This window comes from Pan troglodytes, chromosome 8 (assembly GCF_028858775.2).
Source record: "Pan troglodytes isolate AG18354 chromosome 8, NHGRI_mPanTro3-v2.0_pri, whole genome shotgun sequence".
NCBI classification, from domain to species: domain Eukaryota; kingdom Metazoa; phylum Chordata; class Mammalia; order Primates; family Hominidae; genus Pan; species Pan troglodytes.
The window spans coordinates 25391918-25416892 of NC_072406.2; the positions used below are offsets into that span (position 1 = coordinate 25391918).

Here is a 24975-nt window from a genome sequence, read left to right on the forward strand (position 1 = left end):
TATGCGTCTGTTGAGATGTCATATGGTTTTTCTTAGTCTGTTAAAATGGTAGATTATATCGGTTGATTTTTGAATGTTGAACCCGCTTTGTATTCTTGAAATGCATATCACATAGTTGTGGTGTATTTTTTTTTATTATATATTGCTGGATCCCATTTGGTAACAGTTTGTTAAGAAGTTTTGTGTCTGTGCTCATGGAGAATACTGGTACTATTTTATATTCCTACCAGCAGTGTATAACTTTTAATGTGTTTGTCTGATTTTGATATCAAAGGAATCCTTGACTTACAAAATAAGTTGCAAAGTATTTCCTTCTCTTCTGTTTTCTAGAAGAAATGGTGTAGAATTGGTATTATTTTTTACTTAAATTCTTGGTGCAATTCATCAGTGAAATTACTTGGACCTTCAGTTTTCTTTTTTGGAAGGACTTTAACTACAAACTCAATTTCTTTACTAGACACAGTAGTATATCCAGATTGCCTGTTTTTTCTCAAGTGGTAGTTTTTATCTACTAAAGAACTGGTCTATTTCATCTAAGCTACGCAAAGCTAAGCATTAGCAAACTGAAGCCCACAGGCCAGCCACCTCTTTTTATGAATAAAGTTTTATTGGAACACAGCCATGCCTGTTCATTTGCTTATTGTCCATGGCTACCTTTGCACTATAATGGCAGAGTGGAATAGTTATGACAGAGACCATATGACCAACAAATTTTAAATATTTGCTGCTTGCCCATTACAAAAATATTTGCTCACATCTGATTGGAGTTGTCTCATACATGGGCTTAGGGTTGTTCATAATGTTCTTTTATTAGCCCTTTAATGTCTATAGGGTCTGTAGTGATATGTCTTTATTCATTCTTAAGATTGGTAATTTGTGTTCTCTTTTTAAAATCAGCTTGGCTAGAGGTTTATCAGTTTTATATGTCTTTTAAAAGAGACAGCTTATAGTTTGATTGATTTGCTCTATTGTTTTTCTGTTTTCAATTTCATTGATTCCTGTTCTTATCCTTATATGTTCTTTCCTTCTGCCAAATTTGGGTTAAATTTGCTCTTCTTTTTCTAGTTTCTTGAAGTGAAATGTTATATGTTTGATTTTAGATCTTTCTTATTTCTCATATAAGCACTTAATGTCATACATTTCTCTCCAAGCTATATTCCACAAATTTTTGGTACTTTGTATTTTTATTTCAGTTAATTCAAGATGTTTTCTAACTTGCCTGTCTTTGACTTTTGGACTATTTAGAAGTGAGTTGTTTGCTTTCCACATATTTGAGAATAATCTACATAATCTGATATTGATTTCTGGCTTAAGTAAATTACAGTCAGATAACATACTTTGTGATTTTTTTAATTTAAAGTTTGTTTTATGATAAAGTTTGATTTATATATGTAGTATATCTTGTTGAATGTTCCATGTGTGCTTAAAAAGACTTTGTGTTCTGCCATTAGTGAGTGGAGTGTAAATTAGGTAAAAATATTTAATAGTATCATGCAGGACTTCTGTATCCCCGCCAATTTTCTGTCTGCTTGTTCTATTTGTTACCAAGAAAGGGGTGTTGAAATAACCATCCAAGTATAATGTTGGATTTGTCCTATTTTTCTTTCAGTTATTGCCTCACATATTTTGAAGCCCTGTTTTTAGATAGGTACACATTTAATATTGTTACTTCTTTGTGGTGAATTTATTCTTTTATCATTATATGACAATCCTCTTTTTCATGGATGTCCTTGTTCTGAAGTTTACTTTGTTTGCTATTTATATTCATTTTTCTTTTGGTTAGTATGCATGATACTTCTTCTCCCATCCTTTTAACTGACCTTATATATATCATTATAGGTGTTTCTTATAGATAGCATATATTTGAACTGTAGCTTTTGGAAATCCAGTCTAATAATCTGTATCTTTTTATTGATGTATTTGAGCCATTTACATTTACTCTAATTATTATTAGAGTAAATAGTGGGCCTACTATTTTATTATTTGCTTTGCGTTGATCTCTTCTGGTTTTTGTTCCTGTCTTCACCCTTTCCTGCCTTCTTTTGTGTTATATGATTTATTTCTTTTGTTTGTTTGTTTGTTTTCTTTTTTTTTTTTTTTATTGATCATTCTTGGGTGTTTCTCGCAGAGGGGGATTTGGCAGGGTCACGGGACAATAGTGGAGGGAAGGTCAGCAGACCAACAAGTGAACAAAGGTCTCTGGTTTTCCTAGGCAGAGGATCCTGCGGCCTTCCGCAGTGTTTGTGTCCCTGGGTACTTGAGATTAGGGAGTGGTGATGACTCTTAACGAGCATGCTGCCTCCAAGCATCTGTTTAACAAAGCACATCTTGCACCACCCTTAATCCATTTAACCCTGAGTGGACACAGCACATGTTTCAGAGAGCACAGGGTTGGGGGCAAGGTCACAGATCAACAGGATCCCAAGGCAGAAGAATCTTTCTTAGTACAGAACAAAATGAAAAGTCTCCCATGTCCACTTCTTTCCACACAGACACAGCAACCATCTGATTGCTCAATCTTTTCCCCACCTTTCCCCCTTTTCTATTCCACAAAACCACCATTGTCATCATGGCCTGTTCTCAATGAGCTGTTGGGTACACCTCCCAGACGGGGTGGTGGCCGGCCAGAGGGGCTCCTCACTTCCCAGAAGGGGCAGCCGGGCAGAGGTGCCCACCACCTCCCAGACAGGGCGGCTGGCCAGGCGGAGGCGCCCCCCACCTCCCTCCCGGACAGGGCGGCTGGCCGGGCGGGGGCTGACCCCCCCACCTCCCTCCCGGACGGGGCGGCTGGCCGGGCGGGGGCTGACCCCCCACCTGCCTCCCAGACGGGGCGGCTGGCCTGGTGGGGGCTGACCCCCATCTCCCTCCCAGACGGGGTGGCTGCCGGGCGGAGACGCTCCTCACTTCCCAGACGGGGTGGCTGCCGGGCGGAGACGCTCCTCACTTCTCAGTCGGGGCGGCTGCTGGGCGCAGGGGCTCCTCACTTCTCAGACGGGGCGGCCGGGCAGAGACGCCCCTCACCTCCCAGATGGGGTCACGGTTGGGCAGAGGCACTCCTCACATCCCAGACGGGGTGGCGGGGCAGAGGTGCTCCCCACATCTCAGACGATGGGCGGCCGGGAAGAGGCGCTCCTCACTTCCCAGACTGGGCGGCCGGGCAGAGGGGCTCCTCACATCCCAGATGATGGGCGGCCAGGCAGAGACGCTCCTCACTTCCCAGACAGGGTGGCGGCCGGGCAGAGGCTGCAATCTCGGCACTTTGGGAGGCCAGGGCAGGCGGCTGGGAGGTGGAGGTTGTAGCCAGCCGAGATCAGGCCACTGCACTCCAGCCTGGGCACCATTGAGCACTGAGTGAATGAGACTCCGTCTGCAATCCCGGCACCTCGGGAGGCCGAGGCTGGCGGATCACTCGCAGTTAGGAGCTGGAGACCAGCCCGGCCAACACAGCGAAACCCCGTCTCCACCAAAAAAATACAAAAACCAGTCAGGCGTGGTGGCGCGCGCCTGCAGTCGCAGGCACTCTGCAGGCTGAGGCAGGAGAGTCAGGCAGGGAGGTTGCAGTGAGCCGAGATGGCGGCACTACAGTCCAGCCTCCACTCAGCATCAGAGGGAGACCGTGGAGAGAGAGGGAGAGGGAGACCGTGGGGAGAGGGAGAGGGAGCGGGAGAGGTATATGATATATTTCATATCCAATTTAAACTTTATCTCTACTGAGTCTTTACTGACTCTTTCTTTCTTGGTGTTTATGTGTGTGTGTTTTGTAGGGATTATTTATTTATTTATTTATTTTTTTGAGATGGAGTCTCGCTCTGTTGCCCAGGCTTGGCGCAATCTCGGCTCACTGCAAGCTCTGCTTCCCGGGTTCACACCATTCTCCTGCCTCAGCCTCCTGAGTAGCTGGGACTACAGGCACCCGCCACCACGCCTGGCTAATTTTTTGTATTTTTTAGTAGAGACAGGGTTTCACGTTGTTAGCCAGGATGGTCTTGATCTCTTGACATCGTAATTTTTTGTATTTTTTAGTAGAGACAGGGTTTTACGTTGTTACCCAGGATGGTCTTGATCTCCTGAGATTGTAATCCACCCATCTCAGCCTCCCAAAGTGCTGGGATTACAGGTGTGAGCCACTGCACCTGGCCAGGATTTATAATATACATACCTACCATTCACAGCCTACTTTAAGGTAGCATTTTATCACTTGAAGAAAATCTAAAAGTCCTATAACCAAATAGACTTGTTTAGTGTTTCCTCTTCATAGTTTTTATATTTATTACATCTACATACATAAAAACATCATTTTGACCAGGCGCGGTGGCGCACGCCTGTAATCCCAGCACGTTGGGAGGCTGAGGCGGGCGGATCACGAGGTCAGGAGACCGAGACCATCCTGGCTAACACGGTGAAAACCCGTCTCTACTAAAAATACAAAAAATTAGCTAAGTGTGATGGCGGGTGCCTGTGGTCCCAGCTACTCAGGAGGCTGAGGCAGGAGAATGGCGTGAATCCGGGAGGCGGAGCTTGCAGTGAGCCAAGATGGCACCACTGCACTCCAGCCTGGGCGACAGAGTGAGACTCCATCTCAAAAAAAAAAAATGATTTTAATTTTTGCTTTCAACAGTCATTCTAATTATGAAGAAGTTAAGCAGAGACAAATCATTTGTCATATTTATCCAGATATTTATCATTTCTTTAGCTCTCTCTTTATTCTTAAAGTTCCAGGTTTTCTTTTGCCATCATTTTCCTTCAACCTGAAGCATTTCCTTTAGCATTTATTTTAGAGAACATTTTCTGCTGATAAAGTATTTTTTTCTGTCTCTTTTTTCCTTCACTGAGAATGTCTTTATTTCCCCTTTATTTCTAAATGGTATTTTATTGGATATAGACTTTCATTGGATAGAATTTAAAATCTTTAAGGATTTTTTTCCATTGTTTTCTGACTTCCATCATTCATGATGAGAAATTGGACTCATTCTCGTCACATTTTCCTGTAGATGGGTCACGTGTTGATTTTCTCTGGCTAGTCTCAAGATTGTTTTTCTTTATTTTTGATTTTTGGCAGTTTGATTGTTGTGTGGGTATTCTTTTCTTTGAGTTTATTTTGCTTGGGATTTGATGAACTTCTGTAATCGGTACCTAATGTCTTTCACCATACATGGGAAGTTTTCAGCCATTCTTTCTTTAAATATTTTTTTTCTGTACCAATCTCTTTCTCTTTCTTCACTCATTGTTTGACTGCAGTGACGTGAATATTAGATCTTTTGATATTGTCCCAGGTATCTTTAAGCTCTTTTCACCTATTCTCAATTTTATTATCTCTACAAGATCATTCTCTCTTCCAGTATGAGTCGTTTTGTTGTCATCTACGTTTTGTTATTTTTACTCATCTAGTGAATTTTTAAAAAAATTTCAATTATTGTGTGTTTCAAGTCTAAAATTCACATTTTTTCCAAAATTTTTACTTCTAAAAATGTCTGTCTTTTCATTCGTTTCAACAGTGTTCCCACTTACTTAGGGAGCTGCTTTAAAGTTGTGTCTGATAATTCCAACATCTGAATTGTCTGGGGGTTGGCATCTATTGATTGTGTTTTAACTATTTGTTTAGTATGATGAATAATTTTGGATTATATCCTGTGTATTTTTTTGTTTTTTTGAGATAAGGTCTTGCTCTGTTGCCCAAACTGGAATGTAGTGGCGTGATCTCCGCTCACTACAACCTCCACCTCTCAGGTTCAGGCAATTCTCTTGCCTCAGCCTCCCAAGTAGCTGGGATTACAGGTGCTTGCCATCATGCCTGATTTTTGTATTTTTAGTAGAGAAGGGGTTTCACCATGTTGGCCAAGCTGGTCTCAAACTCCTTCCTGACCTCCAGTGATCCGCCCGCTGTGGCCTCCCAAAGTGCTGGGATTACAGGTGTGAGCCGCCGCACCCGGCCCTATGTCCTATGTATTTTGAACATTATGTTGTGAGATTCTGAATCCTGTTAAAATCTGCTGGAAAAGGTTGAAATTTCTTTCCTTTTCTTTTCTTTAAAAAGCAGACAGTCAAGCAAATCAGGCTCAGAGGGCAAGTCTGTCCTGCCTTTTGTGAGTAGTGGTAACAGTATCAGTTAAGTTTTCAAAGCCTTTGCTATGCTGTTTGTATCTGCCCCACATACACACTTTTCAGGAGTTAGTATGGGACTTACGTGGTTCTTCAAGTTGTAGTTTAATTCTCGAAGCCATGTTTCTTTGGGTGTGTTTTACGCATGAGCATTTCCTGAGTGAGCCGGGACTTGTGCTGATGCATACACAGATTTATAGGATCTCTTTTTTTCAACTCTCTTCTCTCTGGAATTTCTTTCACACCCTTGATCTCAGGCGTGCTTTTTCCCAGGTGTCTTGTCAGAAGATGGATGTGTCTCAGAGCTTTACCCTCCCACACCACATACGTGATTTTGCTATTTTGCAGTTCTTCATAACTGGGTCTGGCCTCAGAGCAAAATAAGAGAAAAGGAAGATAGAAATAATCAGAGGCTGGGTGTGGTGGCTCAAGCCTGTAATCCCAGCACTTTGGGAGGCTGAGGTAGGTGGATCGCCAGCCCAGGAGTTCAAGACCAGCCTGGGCAATGTGGCGAAACCCCATCTTTACTAAAAATACAAAAATTAGCCGGGTGTGGTGGTGCACGCCTGTAGTCCCAGCTACTTGGCAGGCTGAGGCAGGAGGATCAATTGAGACTGGGAGGTTGAGGCTGCAGTGAGCTGTGATCATATCATTGAGCAAAACCCTATCTCAAAAACAAAACAAAACAAACAAACAAAAAATCAGAACCTTGCCTCTAGTCCCAGCTACTCAGAAGGCCGAGATGGGAGGATCGACTGAACCAGGAGTTTGAGAGCAGCCTAGGCAATGTAGCAAGACCCCATTTCTCAAAAAAATAAAAAATAAATCAAATCTCCCTTACACTCTGTAGACCATAGAACCCTTTTATTCCCACTTTCTTTGGCCAGGGAGAAGGGTTATTTCTTGGGATTTTAGGGGCTTATATTGCCCAGTAGCAGTGTAACCTCATGACTGGGCTGGCCCTAGAGCAGGGCAGGTAGAAAGTAAGAGAGAAAAAAAGAAAAAAAATTCCTGGGCCCTTCCATCTGACTCTTCACTTTTAGGGACTGCTTGTCTCAGTCCTCTGGCCAGAAAAGGGGGATTTTTCTTGGAATTTTTGGTGTCTTCTTCCAGGGTGCGGTTCCTTGACTTGACTTGCTTTTTTTTTTTTTTTTTTGAGAGGGAGTGTCGCTCTGTCGCCCAGGCTGGAGTGCAGTGGTGTGATCTTGGCTCACTGCAACCTCCGCCTCCCAGGTTCAAGTGATTCTCTTGCCACAGCCTCCTGAGTAACTGGGACTATAGGCATGCGCCACCACGCCCGGCTAATTTTTTGTTGTTGTTGTTGTTGTTGTATTTTTAGTAGAGACAGGGTTTCACCATGTTGGTCTGGCTGGTGTTGAGGTCTCCAACTCCTGACCTCAAATGATCCGCCTGCCTCGGCTTCCCCAATTGCTGGGATTACGGGCGTGAGCCACCGCGCCCAGTTTTGACTTGCTTTTGGATCAAAGTCAAGAGATAAAGGAGGAAAAGTTAATCCAGGAAACTTACCAGTGGATACTTCTTCAACTTTCGACTTCGCTGTCAATCTCTCTGATACTGTTTTCTTTGCAGAACCTCAAATAGTTGGTTTTTGTATTCTGTGCAGAAATTTAACCTGTAATTAGTGGGCGGCATGGGTTAGTGGGCTTGCTTCATCTTGGCCAGTCCTGCAAGTTGTATGTCCCCTATATTTAGAACAAATAGTGGCATAATATTTTTTTGGCACTTGATTTTTAAAAACTTTTTTATTTGGCCATTAATAGCAACAACGAGTCAAATAACAGTTATCCAATTCTTACTAAGGGCCAGACACTGTTCTGAGCATTATGTTTATAGTAACCCATTTAATCATTGCAATAACCCTATTAGGTGGGTAGTATTAGTCCCATTTTAGAGATGATGTTACCTCCTTGGAGGAATTAAGTAATTTGCCAAGGTCACATAGCTAGTTAGTCAAGGAATGATCTAGGCTGTGTGGCTCAAAAGTCCACAGACATAACTACAATTATACAATAAGAAGAAGCATGTTAATATCTTAACACTTGACTATCACATATTAGCACATGCTAGCTAGAAAATTGCCATAGGGATAAATGTACAAATCACTTTCAGAATGAAGTGCCTGGTTAGTGCCTCACATTGGTCATCCTAAAGTCAGAATTATATTCATTCTGCATGTAGGAAATCTGAGAAAAGCCAGGTGACTTGCAGAAGAGGTGCCAGGTAGCATTCTATAGTACAGACAAGCGTGATTTCAGTGATTGCGGCTGTCTTTTCTGGAAGGTGTGGTACATTTACAAATGTACCCACATATTCAAATATTGGAATAGTAGAATCATAGGTGCTTAGAGCTGGAAGAGACTCCGGGGGTCTAAGCCCACCTCCTGATTTTAAAAATCACACCCTCATGGGTAGGAAGGCACCTTGTCAAAGGTAAAATGATTTGTGAGTGTCAGATGTTATAGATAAGGAAACAGCTCTAGAGAGGTAAACTGAGGAAATCCTCATTTTTTTTTTTTTTTTCTTTTTGGAGTCAGGGTTCCTTTCTGTCACCCAGGCTAGATTGCAGTGATATGATCATGGCTCATTGCAGCCTCAAACTCCTAGGGTCAAGCAATCCTCCTGCTTCAGCCTCCTGAGTAGCTGGGACTACAGGTGCGTGCCGTTACACCTGGCTAATTTTCTTATTTTTTGTAGAGATAGTGTCTCACCTTGTTGCCCAGGCTGGTCTTGAACTCCTGGACTTGATAGTGTCTCACCTTGTTGCCCAGGCTGGTCTTGAACTCCTGGGCTCAAGCAATCCACCCGTCTTGGCCTCCCAAAGTGCTGAGATTACAGGTATGAGCCACCGTGCTTGCTCTCTCATCTTCACCCTCATCGTCATAGCTGCATTTGTAAGGCACAGATGTCCCAAGCACCCCGCGGGGAACATCCGTGATGTTAAAATCACCCTGCAAAGTAGGTAGCATAATTCTCAGTTTTTTCATAGGAGGGAACAAATACTCAGAGGGGGTGGACCACCTGCCCAACCAGGTTGGCACACTGGGGTCAGGGTTCATGGATTCTTCTTTACTGAGGACGTCTTACCTGTGGGTACCTGCCACGTACGAATGGTATGTGTAATCACCATGGAGTGTCTCGTCCACATTGGTACACTTTTCTGGGTGCAGAGCGGCACTAGGAATAATTATACTGGGATTATTCTGGCAAATTGGGACAAAGGGGCTACCCTCCCTATGAATCTGTATTTCTGGATTGCATGATTTATATTGACCATGAGTTTGCTTGATTTAGATGACATATGTGCTGGTGCTCATGCGCGTTTAGTAGTGGGTCTGTGAGTCTGTTTTCTAAGGTCATAGAGACGAGCCACACAGTGCCGGGTAGTCCCTTACTCCATGTACAGGGGTCACACACAAATTTTGCTCGTGGTGGCTGAGCAAGAAAGTCTCTTTTAAGCAAATGTAATTTAAAAATATGAGTGCTGGGAAAAGTCGTGAAGAAAGCCCTTAAGGCAATATATATTGTAATGATTTTTTTCCAGGGCTGGATACCCATGAGCCTTTCAGGATGAATATGATTAAATCTTGGCAAGAATAGTTAAGAAGCCCTTTTTCCCCATATTACACTGAGATGAATGTGGATCTCTTGTCCTGTGCTTTGTGGAGGTAAGGCTTTGGAAATGGAAACAAATGTGAATTTTCTCTTATAAACTAACGAAAAAGACATTTAGCCAACTGGCAACCCTGTACGAAGCTCGATGATGTGCCTGTGATATACGTAAGCATACAATGTTTATTGTGATTCTGAGGGACGGAATAGTATCCCTGTTCTGTGTAAGGGGAAGCTACAGCTCTGGTGTTGGGATTTGGATCAAGGTCTGGCCGGCTCCCAAGGCCACGCATTCCTCAGCACTGCCCCCATTGAACCCGGAGGCTGTTGGCATCAACACGGGAACACAGTGAGGCTGCTTCCTTTAGGCTGCGAGTAGGGGGCCCTAGGCAGGCTGAACTCTCAGATGGACATGAATATCTTGTTTGGGGAAAGCACAGGACTGAATTATCTCAGTGTTGTAAGCAACTGGGTCTTAGGCAAGCCATTCTTCCTTTCTGGGCCTCAGTTTCCTTTTCTGGGAAATGAGGTGGTTGAACTTGATGATCTCTGCATCATCCAGGTCTGACAGTTGGTGATCTTGCCATTCAACATGGTAGATATTCTGGTGGGAAAAGACAGCTTGGTAATTGACATGCTAATAGTTTTGGTTTGTGCAGTCTAACCAATGGAGAAGTACAAAAATCCTGTTATAGGAATGTTTTGTGGGATCTTGGAGAATTGACGGGGATTCCAGGAAGGTCTTCCCGTGGCCTCGGGGTCTGGGGAGGCAGCGGTTCCCCCTAGTTTCCGCCAAGAACTAGTTTTGCAGATTACTTTTTCAGACCCCTTCCTTTCTGTTCCATCATTAAAATTGGAGACTGAGGTAATCAGAAGTTGAGATTAGGCTGGGTGTGGTGGCTCATGCCTGTAATCCCAGCACTTTGGGAGGCTGACGTTGGAGAATTACTTGAGGTCAGGAGTTCGAGACCAGCCTGGCCAACATGGTGAAACCCTGTCTCTACTAAAAATACAAAAATTAGCCGAGTGTGATGGCGGGCGCCTGTAATCCCAGCTACTCGGGAGGCTGAGGCAGGAGAATTGTTTGAACTCTGGGAGGTGAAGGTTGCAGTGAGCCAAGATTGTGCCACTGCACTGTAGCCTGGAAGACAGGGTGAGACTCTGCTTAAAAAAAAAAAAAAAAAAAAAAAAAGTTGAGATTGTCCAGGATAAGACAATTAATTTGAGCACAGGCTTCAAGGACCCTACATGTGAGGCTTCTCCTGTGGAAAATAAACCAGGCAGCATATGCCTTCACAGAGTTTTTATTCACATCAGTATTCTTGCTTTGAGTTTTCATGGAGAGACCATCGCAGTTTGATGATGATATGCTGATAACTTGTTTGTCTTCAGAAATACGTAGTATATATTAAGGACCTAGTTAGGCACACAGCAAGGCTGGCTCCAAGAGGCTTCCCAGCGTGCATTCATCCCCCTTCTGCCCTGTCCTGAGATGAGATAATGGTTGCCAGAGACACATGGAAATTACCAACGTCAGAAGGTTCTAGTGCCTGGACCTTACTGTGTGCATCATATTTGCTTAAACATACTGTCTGTGAACAAAGTCCAATTATTTGGAACCAAGTTACTGATGATAAACATAATGATTACAGCGTGTACCATCATGAACTGCCACGGAGCAGGAGAGACTCCAGGGAATCATCACAGTGGAACGGATCCAAACCACGCCTCCCATTTTGCACAGAAAGAGCGTGGGATGGTGCTCACTCCTTCGAGGCCTAAGTTGCGTGCTCCAATGAGAAGTACAAAATGCAGACTAATTATAACTGAGGAATAAGACTTAAAACTGCTGTCCCCTGACATCGCCTGGCCTGTCTCTGTTTTCTAAGCAATAATGTTCTCATCATGTTCTCTCTGGGTTGGTCACAAACTGAAAAATTGCTTTTGCTGGTCTTCCTACCTGGGTGGTTGGTACGGCAAATAACTGCTAAATGATGAGGCCAGGGAATTGATAGTAAAGTCAAAGGAGATTTTCTGTCTCTAATTACAAAGATTTATAATCTAGGAATCAGAGAATTCTCTCATAGTAAATTTCTAACAGGTCCCTTACCCGGCTCTTCCCAATAAAGGCTTATTAGAAATACTGCACAGGGGAGAGCTTTGGCCAGCCCAGCCCATCATTTCCAGTTGACAGCTCTCTCCCTGGGCAGGTTATTGAGCAATTAAATCATTCCTATAACAGAAAAATCTTATTTTTTTATTTGTAATTAGAAAAATTTATAATTGGAAACTATAAATTACAACGTATAATTTTCTTAATTTGGTACTTTGTCTCCATTCCTTTATTCAACAGATACATATTGACCACTTGGCCACAAGAGTCCTGTTTATCTTTTTATTTTCAAGATTGACCTTTCTGGAAATCAGTGTATCAAAGAGATATTTGCATTCCTGTGTTAGTTGCAGCACTGTTTGCAGTAGCCAAGATTTGGAAGTAACTTAAGTGTCTATCAGTAGATGGATGGATAACGAAAATGTGGTACCTATACACAATGGAGTACTATTCAGCCATAAAAAGAATACGATCCTGTCATTTTCAACAACATGGATGGAACTGGAGATCATCGTGTTAAGTGAAATAAGCCAGGCACAGAAAGACAAACATCGCATGTTCTCACCTATTTGTGGGATCTAAAAAGCAAAACAGTCGAACTCACGGAGATAGAGAGTAGAAGAATGGCTTCTAGAGACTGCGAAAGGTTGGGGAGGGGGGTGGGTAGGAAGTGGGGATGGTTAATTGGTACAAAAAATAGAAAGAATAAGACTGTTTGATAGCACCACAGGGTGACTATAGTCAATAATAATTGTACATTTTAAAATAAAAGACTATAATTGCGTTGTTTGTAACACAAAGGATAATTGCTTGAGGGGATGGATACCCCATTCTCCATGATGGGATTATTACGCATTGCATGCTGTATCAAAACATCTCATTTACCCCATAAATATATACACCTACTATGTACCCACAAAAATTAAAACAGTGTTAAAAGACTGCCCTTTCTGACGGCACCACTTTGTTTATTGGCAGTGGTTGGTGTTTCTCTGCACTGAATCATCTTTCCCTTGCATTGTTTATCTGGCTGTGAGATTATTTGAATGGAAGGAAGTGGCTCATAAGTCACTCCAAGTACCATCTCCTGGTTATCATTCCATAAAGTGATTCTGTCCTCCTTTGCAGACTGACCCAATCATGAGTTTATCCTTTTAAAGGATAATTTTCCTGCCATAAACTTCCGATCTGTTTGCTTTCCAGTCACAGTGTAGATACTATTTCTGCTTTACGGAAAGTGTTAGGTATTAAGCTTTTGTCCTTTTTGAGTCTTTAGTGCCATTATTATAATGGCTCTGTGTTATCATGATCCACCCTGCCTCCCTCTACTCTTGAAAATGACGCAGGCCCTCCAGTCTACCCAGGTCACTTTATTACTAAAGAGGGAAAATTGGCTGATAGTAACAGAAAAATTGATAGGAACAGTTAGTGTTCTGACATGGCATAAATAGATTGTGGGTTTATTATCATCTCATGTAAAATAATTTTAAAAATAGGGTCTGCAAGGCTAGTATGGTGGCTCTGTAAAGATACAAGAAACCCTAGGTTCTTTCTGTTTATTTCTGTTCCATCACCATTAGAAAGAAACTTCATCCTCAAGGTCACAAGCTGATTGCTGGAGATCCAGCCATCACATTCTTATTCCAGGACGTCTCCTGGGCAAGGGACAAAAGAATCTGCCTGATAGCTGAATCAACCCCTTTGCAAGAGTTCTTCTGCAAGCTTCACGGGATAAGTTGCCTGGAGTGTCATTGGCTACCTCCAGCTGAAAGGGAATTTTGGGGACTGTACTTTTGTAATTTGGTGCAACAGGCCAATGTTAGCTCTTGTAACAAACAAACCCCACATCTATCTATCTATCTGTCTGTCTGTCTGTCTGTCTATCTATCTATCTATCTGTCTATCTATCTATCTATCTGTCTGTCAGTCAATCAATATCAATCATGGAGTCTCGCTCTGTCACCCAGGTTGGAGTGCAGTGGCGCAATCTCGGCTCACTGCAACCTCTGCCTCCCAGGTTCAAGTGATTCTCCTGCCTCAGCCTCCCCAGTAGCTGGGATTATAGGCACCCACCACCAGACCCAGCTAATTTTCTTTTAGATAGAGTCTTGCTCTGTCACCCAGGCTGGAGTGCAGTGGCACGATCTCGGCTCACTGCTACCTCCACCTCCCGGGTTCAAGCAATTCTTCTGTCTCAGCCTCCTAAGTAGCTGGAATTACATGCATGTGCCACCACGCCCAGCTAATTTTTGTATTTTTAGTAGAGATGGGCTTTCACCATGCTGGCCAGACTGGTCTCGAACTCTTGACCTCAGTGATCTGCCCACCTCGGCCTCCCAAAGTGCTGAGATTACAGACATGAGCCACAGCGCCTGGCCAAACCTCCACATTTTAATAGCTTAACAAAATAAGCCATTATTTTTCTCTCGTCAGGGATCAGTGCGAATGTTGCTGGTTGGCAGTAGGTCTTCCATATGGGGACTGAGACCTGAGCTCCTTGTATCTTGTGGACTGTCCTCCTCCAGGACCTTGGAGTCCTCTGCATTTAGCGAGCAGGCGGTGAACTAGAATGGCGAGTCATGTGTGAGAGGTGTTTGTGGGCCAGCCTGGAAGTGCCCATGTCATTCATTTAGGCTCCATTGGCAGAGCCCAGTCTTGTGGCCACAGATAACTGCAAGGTTGGGAACTAGAGTCTAGCTCTGTGCCTGGGAAGAGAAGGAAACAGGTTTGGTGAGCAGCTAGCCGCTGGCCACATTGCTGCCCTGGTGACGTCAGGGTCCTGTTAGCTGGAAAGATGTTAAGATAAGCTGAGACACAGGAAGTGAGGCACAGTCCCTGCTACAGCCCATCGTATGCGCCTGCTTGCTTTTCCCGTGGGGACTCTGCCTGCTCTCAGTTACCCATCCACCGCAGGGTCCTTTGCACATCTGTGCACAGCCAGGCCAGGCCCTGTCTCTCCCAGCTCTGTCTGCTAACGCCAGCTCTGGCTCCACCTTCTTAGGATACCACCAAATTTCGCTCTCTGTTCTGAAGTGACTTGTTTTTATTTGTTCAGTGTTTTCTGGGTCTTGTTCCCCCCCACCCCCACCAAAGTGTATGAGAACAGGGACTTTATTCCCTTCTTCCATTGTCATTAGTGGTTAACTCTACCCCGTTAAGTGTTGTGTCCTTCTCATGAGAATGGCCAATAAGTCCTCCATGAAGTCAGCTCCAAGAAATAATGGAGCCAGGAGTTAAGTAAAGTTATTAAAACTGTCTGGCCAGCATCCAGAAGCCATTCTTAGGACCCCTGGGCCTCTTTAGTTAGGTTCTAACAGTGTTGGTCCTGTACTCTGCAAACATGGACAGGTTTACTCTGGAAAATTCCCATTCCTGAAAGATTACTCAAATGTGGCTACTTCGTGAAGGTTCGCTGCTTGATTTTGGCTGGCAAAGTTGAGTTCTCTTGCCTCTGAGTTCTTGTAATGTTTTGTGAATAGTTTTGTGGTAGGGTCTGTTGCCTCATACACGCAGTTACTGTTTACCCACCACACTAAGTAGCAAGTGTAGAATTTCCATCTTCTCATTGAATCTTTTCATAACCCCATGGAGTTGTGGTGTGTTATCTGTGGTAACACCACAGATGAGGACACAGGCTCAGAGGGGATAAGTACCTTGCCCTGGGCTTAACAGTGTGGCTGCTAACTGCTGTGCTGGGATGCTGTACATAAACCTGGACTTTGCATAGGGAGCTGGGACCTAGGGTCTCCTTCAATATGTGTCCTCCCAACTGTGCAGTTTCCTGAAGGCACCTTTATCTTTTATGCCTTTGGTCAATTTTTTGAAAATCATGAAAGATTTCAAATTTACCCAAAAGTGTAGAAAAATAAGTGAACAGATTACCATGTACCCACCACCCAGACTGAGCAAATGTTAATTAACATTTTGCCATCTTTGCTTCAGATTTCTGAAAAAAAAAAAGTTATGGATCTAGCCATACTTCATGTCTTTATTTTATTTTATTTTATTTTATTTTTGAGACGGAGTCTCACTCTGTCTTCAAGGCTGGAGTGCAGTGGCGTGATCTCGGCTCACTGCAGCCTCCGCCTCCCAGGTTCAAGCCATTCTCCTACCTTAGCCTCCAGAGTAGCTGGGATTACAGGTGCACACCACCACACCTAGATAATTTTTGTAGTTTTAGTAGAGACGGGGTTTCTCCATGTTGGCCAGGCTGGCCTCGCTCTCCTGAGCTCAGGTAATCCACACGTCTCGGCCTCCCACAGTGCTGGGATTACAAGTGTGAGCCACCGCACTGCACCTGGCCTTCAAGCCATTGCACCTCCTCTCTCCTCTCCAGAGGCAACCTTTACTCGAAGAGGGGGGTGTATCCTAATGGTGTGTCTTTGTACTTTCACTACCTATGTATGTGTTATATACCCAAACAATGTAGCGGTTAGTGTTGGTGTGGCTGTTTGTGTTTTACAGATTGATATAAACGGAAGAAATACTGTATCTTTTGGTAACCTTTTTTTCAATTGTAATTATGTTTTCCAGGTTTATCCCTGTTAATGCATGTAGATCTCATCAGTTAGTTAAACTGCTACAGAGTATTCTGCTGAATGACGGACTATCTAAGCTTACTTTTCTCATTTGGGATATTTACATATGGGATATTTACATCCCTCTAGATACATTGGGATATTTATATTCCTCTAGATAAATTCTTTTCTGTAGCCATATGACATTCCATGGTACAGATGTACCATTAAACTTTTACTAGGAATCTCTGTTGTTTTTGTGGGTTTTCACTTTTTCTTCTTCTTCTTTTTTTTTGAGATGGTGTCTCCCTCTGTTGCCCAGGCTGGAGTGCAGTGGTGTGATCTCAGCTCACTGCAACCTCCACCTCCTGGGATCAAGTGATTCTCCTTCCTCAACCTCCCAAGTAGCTGGGATTACACATGTGTACCACTGTGCCCGGCTAATTTTTGTCTTTTTAGTAGAGACAGGGTTTTGCCATGTTGGCAAGGCTGGTCTCGAACTCCTGACCTCAAGTGATCCGCCTGCCTTGACCTCCCAAAGTGGTAGGATTACAGAAGTGAACCACCACACCCAGCCTAATGCTTTTATTTTTATAGAATAGAGTTCTTAAAATGTAATTTAACAGGTATAGCCAGATTAGTTTCCCAAAATGTTGTAGCAATTTATACTTAGCAACTCTCCCACATAACTTTACCTTTTCCCAACCTGCTGAGAAAAAGCCTGCCTTGCTGAGGTTTTGTTTGGCATTTTTGCGACTGCTAGTGAGTGTCGAGCATCAGTTAATATGCTCGTTGGCCATTCTGTGAATTGTATGTCTGTATCCTTCCCCGCATCTGCAGGCCCGGACCGTCTCTGCTGGGCATGATTTCTGTGCACAGTGAGTGCCTCTGGAATTGTGCACATGGCTGTGTTAGTGGGAAGCCCTTGGCATACCAGGGCTATTATCTCTTTATTAATGTCGTATTAGTAGGACTTGAATATTTTCCCCTTTCCGCTGAGACTTTTGGGTTTTGCATTTTGCTTAAGAAGATTAACCTATGTATATCTTCTAATTCTTTTCCCCTAAAATATTCCAACATTTTCATTGTATTTTTTTAATTTAGAAATTTAATCAACCTGAATTCTTCAAGGAACCCAGATTATCTTTCTATGTAATTAAGCACGGCCAAGGCATTGGAACTCACTGACTAAATATCACTTGCTGGATGCCGTATCAAATGCTCGGCCGAAGAACAATGACACGACTTGTGTTCCATCTTTTCCTTTTTAAAATGTACTCTCTGATCTTTCCTGTTCTGCGCACTGTGAGGCCCGTGGAAAGGGGAAGGCACCATCAGCCACTAGCTGGGAACATACAGGGAAAGTAGACCCGCTTAGTTTAGATTATGCTGGACTTGGTATTTTTGTTTCAAAATCCAGTAAAGAAACATGGTCCGTATCATTGCCTGTGACATTTACCCTCAGGAAAGATGCCAGGACTGAAGCGTCCTGGTGGCTGACAGGTGATCTCTTTAGCTCTGTGACCCTCGCGTTTATAAGAGGTGAGACATGTTGATTTGTTCCTGCAGGTGAAGGGAAGGGAACAGTGACTGGAGAAAGGGAGGTCGTTTTGCTGCTGCTTGTGAGATGTATCTGATTGAACGGTGAAAATGATCTGTGTATCCAGTTTTTATGTTTAAGCAGACTTTTCAGAAGCACTGAATTGTATGGCACGTGGGACGGTGTTAAATCATGCTAGTATTACATTTTTGTGTGTATGGTTTAGATACATTTCCAGAACGTATTGCTGACATAGGCATTGTCTTGCCATGATGAGGATGGAGTGCCAGTTCCAGGAAGGGCCCGAGGAGGTGCAGGCCAGTTGCTAGGCATCCAGCAGACTAGTGATTAGATGCAGAAGAGCATTATTATTCTCCATGCAGCCAGCGCTGTGCAGAAAACAAACACACAGACCGTGCATGCTTAAGGCTTTCCCCACTTGGCGGGGTCTCAGGGCAGGTCAGGAGCTCTCCCTCGCAGCTTTTATCTGAAGTGGTGGGGGAGGGGGGCAGTGGAACTCATGTCCATATTGCAGGTGGCAAAACTGAGGCAAAAAAAAAAAAACGAGAAAGGAAGAGTGTAGGCAGCCTCATGGGAGAATCGAGACAAGAGCAACAGGCCTTTTCATAGCTTAGTGAGGAACTATAGCTAAATCGGTATCAATTCCACTTTTTTTTTTTGAAGACGGAGTTTTGCTCTTTTTGCCCAGGCTGGAGAGCAATGGTGTGATCTCAGCTCACTGCAACCTCCGCCTCCCTGGTTCAATGATTCTCCTGCTTCAGTTTCCTGAGTAGCTGGGATTATAGGCATGCGCCACCACACCCGGCTAATTTTGTATTTTTAGTAGAGATGGGGTTTCATCTTGTTGGCCAGGCTGGTCTTGAACTCCTGACCTCAGATGATCCGCCCACCTCAGCCTCCCAAAGTGTTGGGATTACAGGCGTGAGTCCACTTTTTAAGGGTGTTCAAGAAAAAAATGATCCAATGATACTTGCTAAAGTACGGCAAGGAAGACTTCATTCAGGATGATGGAGATAAGGACTGTTGCCGTGGAATCTTGCAGTGTGGGAGAGAGATTGGGCTCAACTCTGAAAACAGGAGATTTATAACGCCCAGGGCAGAGCTGCGTGGGGGTGGTCAGTGGATAAAAATTACTTAGAAGAACATCAGAGGAAAGGGGGATTCTGGCTAAACCCACCTAACAGGACTTTTGCTGAATACAGGCCAAGGTGATCAGATATCACCTTGGGGGGTTTTGGAGGATGACAACCCTCATCAGATCTCAAGGGGGATCAGATGTCCAAGGTGGTGGGGGTTTCTTGCTAAACTGAGTTAGCAGCGTTGTTGTTGAAACTGGATTTTATAAGGAAGAGCACAGATGGGCCTAGGAGAATGTTAGGGAGCCTGATTGACATTTTGTCATTATTAATTTAGCTGGAATTAAGACATTTGTGTTGCCTGTACAGGCTGGCTTTTTTGTGCTTGTTTTTACCTGTCACACATTAGAAATACATGTCCTACGACCCGTGGATTTGCACATCTCTCAGAAGAAAACCGTCAAGTCTTTGCCATGGCCCACAGGCCCTAAAGCTCTGTTGGGATCTTGTGAACCGCATTTTCTCTCTCTTCACACAGTCCCCTGCTCTTCTGTAACCTGAGCCTTGCCAACCCAAAAGTCCTTATGTTTGTGCTTCTGTCTTCCTGATAGAGGCTTCTACACGCACCCGGGGTTCTCTCCTTGTTCCATTCAGTTCTCAGCAAAGAGGCTGGCCCTGGTTATGCGTCTGTAATTGTACAAAAATGCTATCTGTATGTCTATCTATAAATCTATTCATCTGTCTGTTTATCTCTATCATCTATTTGTCTGTTTGTCCATCCATCCATCCATCCATCCATCCACTCCGCCACCTATCATCCATCCATCCATCCATTCATCTCACCCACCCATTCATCCACCCATCTATCCAGTCCATCCATCCATCCATCCATCCATCCATCTCACCCACCCATTCATCCACCCGTTCATCCACCCATCCATCCATCCATCCATCCAATCCATCTCACCTACCCATTCATCCACCCATTCATCCATCCATCCGTCCAATCCATCCATCCATCCATCCATCCATCCATCCATCCATCCATCCATCTATCCATCCATCTCACCTACCCATTCATCCACCCATTCATCCACCCATTCATCCATCCATCCAATCTATCCATCCATCCATCCATCCATCCATCCATCCATCCATCCATTTCATCCACCCATTCATTCATTCATCCACTCAGCCACCCACCTGTCCATCTGCCCACCATCTGGCACCTCACAACAGATTAATTAGTCTGTGTGTACATGATTGAACAGCAATTAAAGCGTTTCACCACAGCACTAAAGCCTAGGAGGGATGAACTTTTCTTTCTGCTGGAATGTTAATGTGATTATGTTGTAGGGAATGGGAGAAACCGTCAACTGTACTTGAAGATTAAGTTGGCCCTGTGACTCAGGAAGTGAATAATGAGATATGGTTGCCATTTTGGAGGAGAAGAAATTAGCAGGTGGGGCAACGTAAGGGTCAGTCTTGCATCTTTGGACTTTGGTCAGTCAGTATTTGCACTTTGGAATACAGAGGAAATTAGGATGTAGAATTTTAAGATGTCAAGGCAATTAGATGAGTGCCTAGTTCTACAAAGAGTGGCTTAGGAACAGAACAGAAAGTCCAACTTAAAAATTCTTCCACTCTCCCCTAGTAGAGAGTCTGGGTTCATGGAAGTAGGAGGGAAGAAAATCTCTGTTTTCAGCCCTGGGGGTTGAAGTGGACAATCATTGTCAGAAACTTAGAAGGAAGAGAATGTCACTGGGGTTTCATTGGAGGGATCTCTGTTAAGAAAATTTCAATGGATTTATCTATCCATTGTAGCCCATTTTGGATGAGAATTTAGACAGTATTTTGGGGGAGGGGCATATGGGAAGAAAACCTGTGTACCCCCCTCACTCTTGTTACTCTTTCTGAATTGTAAAATTATACCCAGTGAGGTGGCATGGTTTAAAAATGAAAGAGCATGACTTTGGCATCAAACTAGGGTTACAATGTCAGTTTAGTGCCATATTAGCAAAATTTTTGACCTTTTTCAACCTCAGTTTTCTCAGTTGTAAAATGGACATAATAATGTTATCATGCAGGGTTATTATTAGAATTGGGAAGTAGTTGGCAAATAGTTTTTTAAAAATAAGCTTATGCTTATTTAGACTTGGGAGGCTGAGGGAGGAGTATGGCTTGAGCCCAGGAATGTGAGGTTATAGGGAGCTGTGACCATGCCACTGTACTCCAGCCTGCTTGACAGAACAAGACCCTGTCTCTTAAAAAAATTATATACAGTTTTTAATGAGCAGTATTGATGATGATGGTGAGGATGATGATGATGATAGTGATCGTGATGATGGCGATGATGATGGTGATGGTGGTGATGATGACTGCGATGATGATGGTGATGATGATGACTGTGATGATGGAGATGATGGTGATGATTGTGATGATGGTGATGACTATGATGATGGTGATGATGGCAATGATAGTGATGGTGATGGTGATGATGGCAATGATAACTGATGATGACTGTGATGAAGATGGTGAAGATGATGGTGATAATGACTGTGGTGATGATGATGATAATGGTGATGATGGCAATGATGATGGTGATGATGGTGGTGATAATGACTGTGGTGATGATGGTGGTGATGATGATGATCATAATGATGATTATTTAGGTTAGGGAAGCTTCATTCTTTGCACAATAACCTGTTTTCTTGGGGAAAGTAATTGTTCTCTGTGCTCCAACTTTACACTTATAAGGAAGCACAAAATAGTTTGCACCTTGACCAAATTCTGTTAACAGCCTTGTTTGTTAAATTGCCCAAGGTGCGGCTCAGTGACCAAAAGTTGTGCAGGGTGTTTCGGGCTAGTGTAGGGAGATCCAGCCAGTTATGAAGCAATCACTTGCTAAGGTAAGAAGAAAGAGGTGGGAAATTTTTAAAGGAAAAATAGAGAAAGTATTTTTTATACCATTCAGTAGCACAAATAAGGAATATGTAGATTATAAATGAATTTTCTGCCTGGCAGAGGCATACCACTTTGTAAGGTAGGATACCTACCTGTTTCTGTTCAAAAGGATGCTAGAGAACACAAAAATTATCTAAAACACATTTGATTGAATTGAGAATACTACATATCAGTTGGCTCTGTTTGTTTCTGTCATTTATTCAAGGCCTCGTACCTTCTCACTGCTGGCTGCACTAAGTGCAGACTGTTCATCTGATGTTCAGAATGTCCACAGTGCGGTCTCAGGGTACCTTGCTAGCAGCAGCATTTCATCAGCCCATCACACCTGAATCAGAATCCTCCCGACACTGGGTTTGAGATGTAGACAACTTCTTGAACCTTGATGAGTTCAATTTTCTTATCTGTAAAATAGAGATAAATAATGGGAATATAATATACACATTGTTCTGCATCTTTATTTTTGCATTTAACAGTGTATCTTGGGAATAATTCTGTATTAGCACACGTAAACCTACTTAATCATTTTGCATGACTGCATAGTACTCCATTGTATTTTTATTTGTCTATTTATTTTATTTTTTTAAGAAAGAGGGTCTCACTGTGTTACCCAGGCTGGAGGGCAGTGGTGCAATCATAGCTCACTGCAGCCTTGAACTTCTGGGCTCAAGTGATCCTTCTGCATCACCCTCTCAAGTAGCTGGGACCACAGGCACACAAGACCATGCCCAGCTAAGTTTTTATTTTATTTTTTGTAGAGACACATTCGCTGCTAATGGTGGTCTCAAACTCCTGCCCTCAAGCAATCCTCCTGCCTTGGTCTCCCAAAGTGCTGGGATTACAGGCAGGAGCCACCACGCCTGGCTTCCGTCGTATCTTTAGATTGTAACTTACTTAACCAGTCCTCCATTAATGGATATTTAGGATTTTTCCAGTGTTCTGCTATTTCAAACTTGTATTGATTGTTTTAAGCCAGAATATTGATTTTTTTTTTTAACACAGACACAGCCAAATGTTCCTTTAATGTAGTAATTATTTTACCTATAAGAACTCTGTTTTTTTATGGAATAGCTTGAAGCATACTTAAAGAGTGTATTGATGTGTGTTTAGTTAGCTGGGAGCTTAACAGAATTTTCCTTTAAGTTACTTGTTGAGACATCTGCCCTGAATGAGAATGAAAATAAGCTCAAAAGAGTGCCTAAAGTCAGAGGATCTGGTGAGTGGGAATGGCCAGATGAGGGATGGCCAGTTGGGATTAATCATGAACATTCTGTCCCGTCGTCGCTTCACCATTCAGGTTTTGCCAACCATGTGACAATGGAGCTATGCGGCTGGCATTGGGAGCATGTTGGATGTTTGTAGCAGTCAGAGAGCAGAACATGAGCATCTGCTAGGTCTGGTTCCCCCACCATCAGGGATGGGAGTGAGAAAGGGGAGTTCCCCTCTGAAGAGCCACCCCTGCAGGGAGAAATCTGTCTCCAACAGGAGATCTGGGAAGACCATAGTGAGAAGTGCTGTCGAAGAGGTCCGCACAGGTGATGAACAAAGGGGGTATCCTGGGGGTTGCAGTTTCATCCACGTCAGTACCTTTGTCATCCAAGGAAAATGCACCCTGGCAACAAATGCATGCATGGCCCACATGGACACTTTATTTGCCCTGGAGTGTTGCCAGCTTTTTAAGCTGTAGCTATGAGGAGATTTTGTAATTTCAAAAAGAGGTGAATTTTTTTAAGAGACAGGGTCTCACTGTGTCACACTGTAGGCTGGAGTGCAATGGTGATCATAGCTCATTGTAACTTTGAACTCCTGGGCTCAAGCAATCCACTCACCTCAGCCTCCCAAGTAGGTAGGACTACAGGCGTGTGCAACTACACCTAGCTGATTTTTTCTTTTTTCTTTTTTTTTTTTGGAGAGTTGGGGGTCTTGCTATGTTGTCCAGGCTGGTCTCCAACTCCTGGCCTCAAGTGATCCTCCTGCCTTGGCCTCTCAAACTGTTGGGTTTACAGGCGTGAGCCACTATGCCTGGCTTGAATATTTTATTCTGCCTCTGCCTTCAAAAACCAGGCTTCCGTGGATGCTCCCTGTTGGTATAAGAAAAAAAATGATTGACTCACTTTGGTTCCATATCAACCTTTAACAAATGGCATGAAAAGAGCAGAGATAAAATGTGGGAGCCTGTCAGAGAAGTGAAGGAGGAAAGGAAGGAGTGCTATTAACCAAAGCGTGTGTTTTAGAGTGTGGCAGTAGGCACTCATGTGGAATTTATTTGTCTTCTGCGTTTGGATCAGTGAGGCTGTTAACAGTAAAGACTTAGTGCCGCAGAAACACCTGCAGAAACCAAAGATGTCACAAGCAATAATTGTGTCAGCATTTTGATGCCTTCTCCCTGTGACAAGTATTGTCATAACCTAGACCTGCCCTGGTGGTTTCAGACATAGGATTGTACTCAGAATGAAAACTGATCTGGACAGAAATTAAGCTAATCGTGTGGGTATTTAAGAATGTCTCATCCTGGTTCTTGAAGCTATTATGCAGGATTGCTTATCACTGTGGAATTCACCAGTTAAAGAGGAAGATGAGAATGTTTCAGTAAGAAAGCGTAACTATTTTGAAGGATGCTGTCTGTTCCTAAGCATCTACCTACTAAAGTTAAGGATATGTTTCTAATTTGAACTGGTTGGTCGGGCACTGGTCCCAGTTAATGAGAACCTGAGTTATAGGTTTTTTTTTTTTTTTTTAAGAAATAGAATTTCGATACTTTTAGTTTAAGCGTTAGCATAAACAAATGTGTGGCTTACTGTGTAATTGTCAGGTGGAGGGCTTTAAAAGACACATTTTAACGAATAGACATTGTATCTAAATTGGATATCCATTTTCTTGGATTCATATTTGTTCTTCAAGCCTGCGAAAGCAAGTCTTTTTTGCTGTGTTTGCTTGGCAGAACTTTATTTTCCAGATTGGGCCTGGCTTTTCTTCGGTCAGTGTGCTGAATTAGCACTACAAAATGTCATTAGTGGT

The 24975-nt window shown here is 43.3% G+C and overlaps 1 protein-coding gene across 7 annotated transcripts in view; it reads left to right on the forward strand.

Annotated features, from left to right (window-relative positions):
• CAMK1D (calcium/calmodulin dependent protein kinase ID) overlaps window positions 1-24975 on the forward strand; it is a 486590-nt gene that overhangs the window by 167908 nt on the left and 293707 nt on the right. For 2 of the 7 annotated variants that reach the window (XM_063780437.1, XM_063780436.1), the window contains exon 2: window positions 9662-9785. The exons of the other annotated variants lie outside the window; for them this stretch is intronic. In XM_063780437.1, the coding sequence (XP_063636507.1) occupies window positions 9751-9785 (35 nt within the window). In that variant the 5' untranslated portion in view covers window positions 9662-9750. The remainder of the gene's footprint in view (window positions 1-9661; window positions 9786-24975) is intronic. 7 annotated transcript variants of the gene reach the window in all.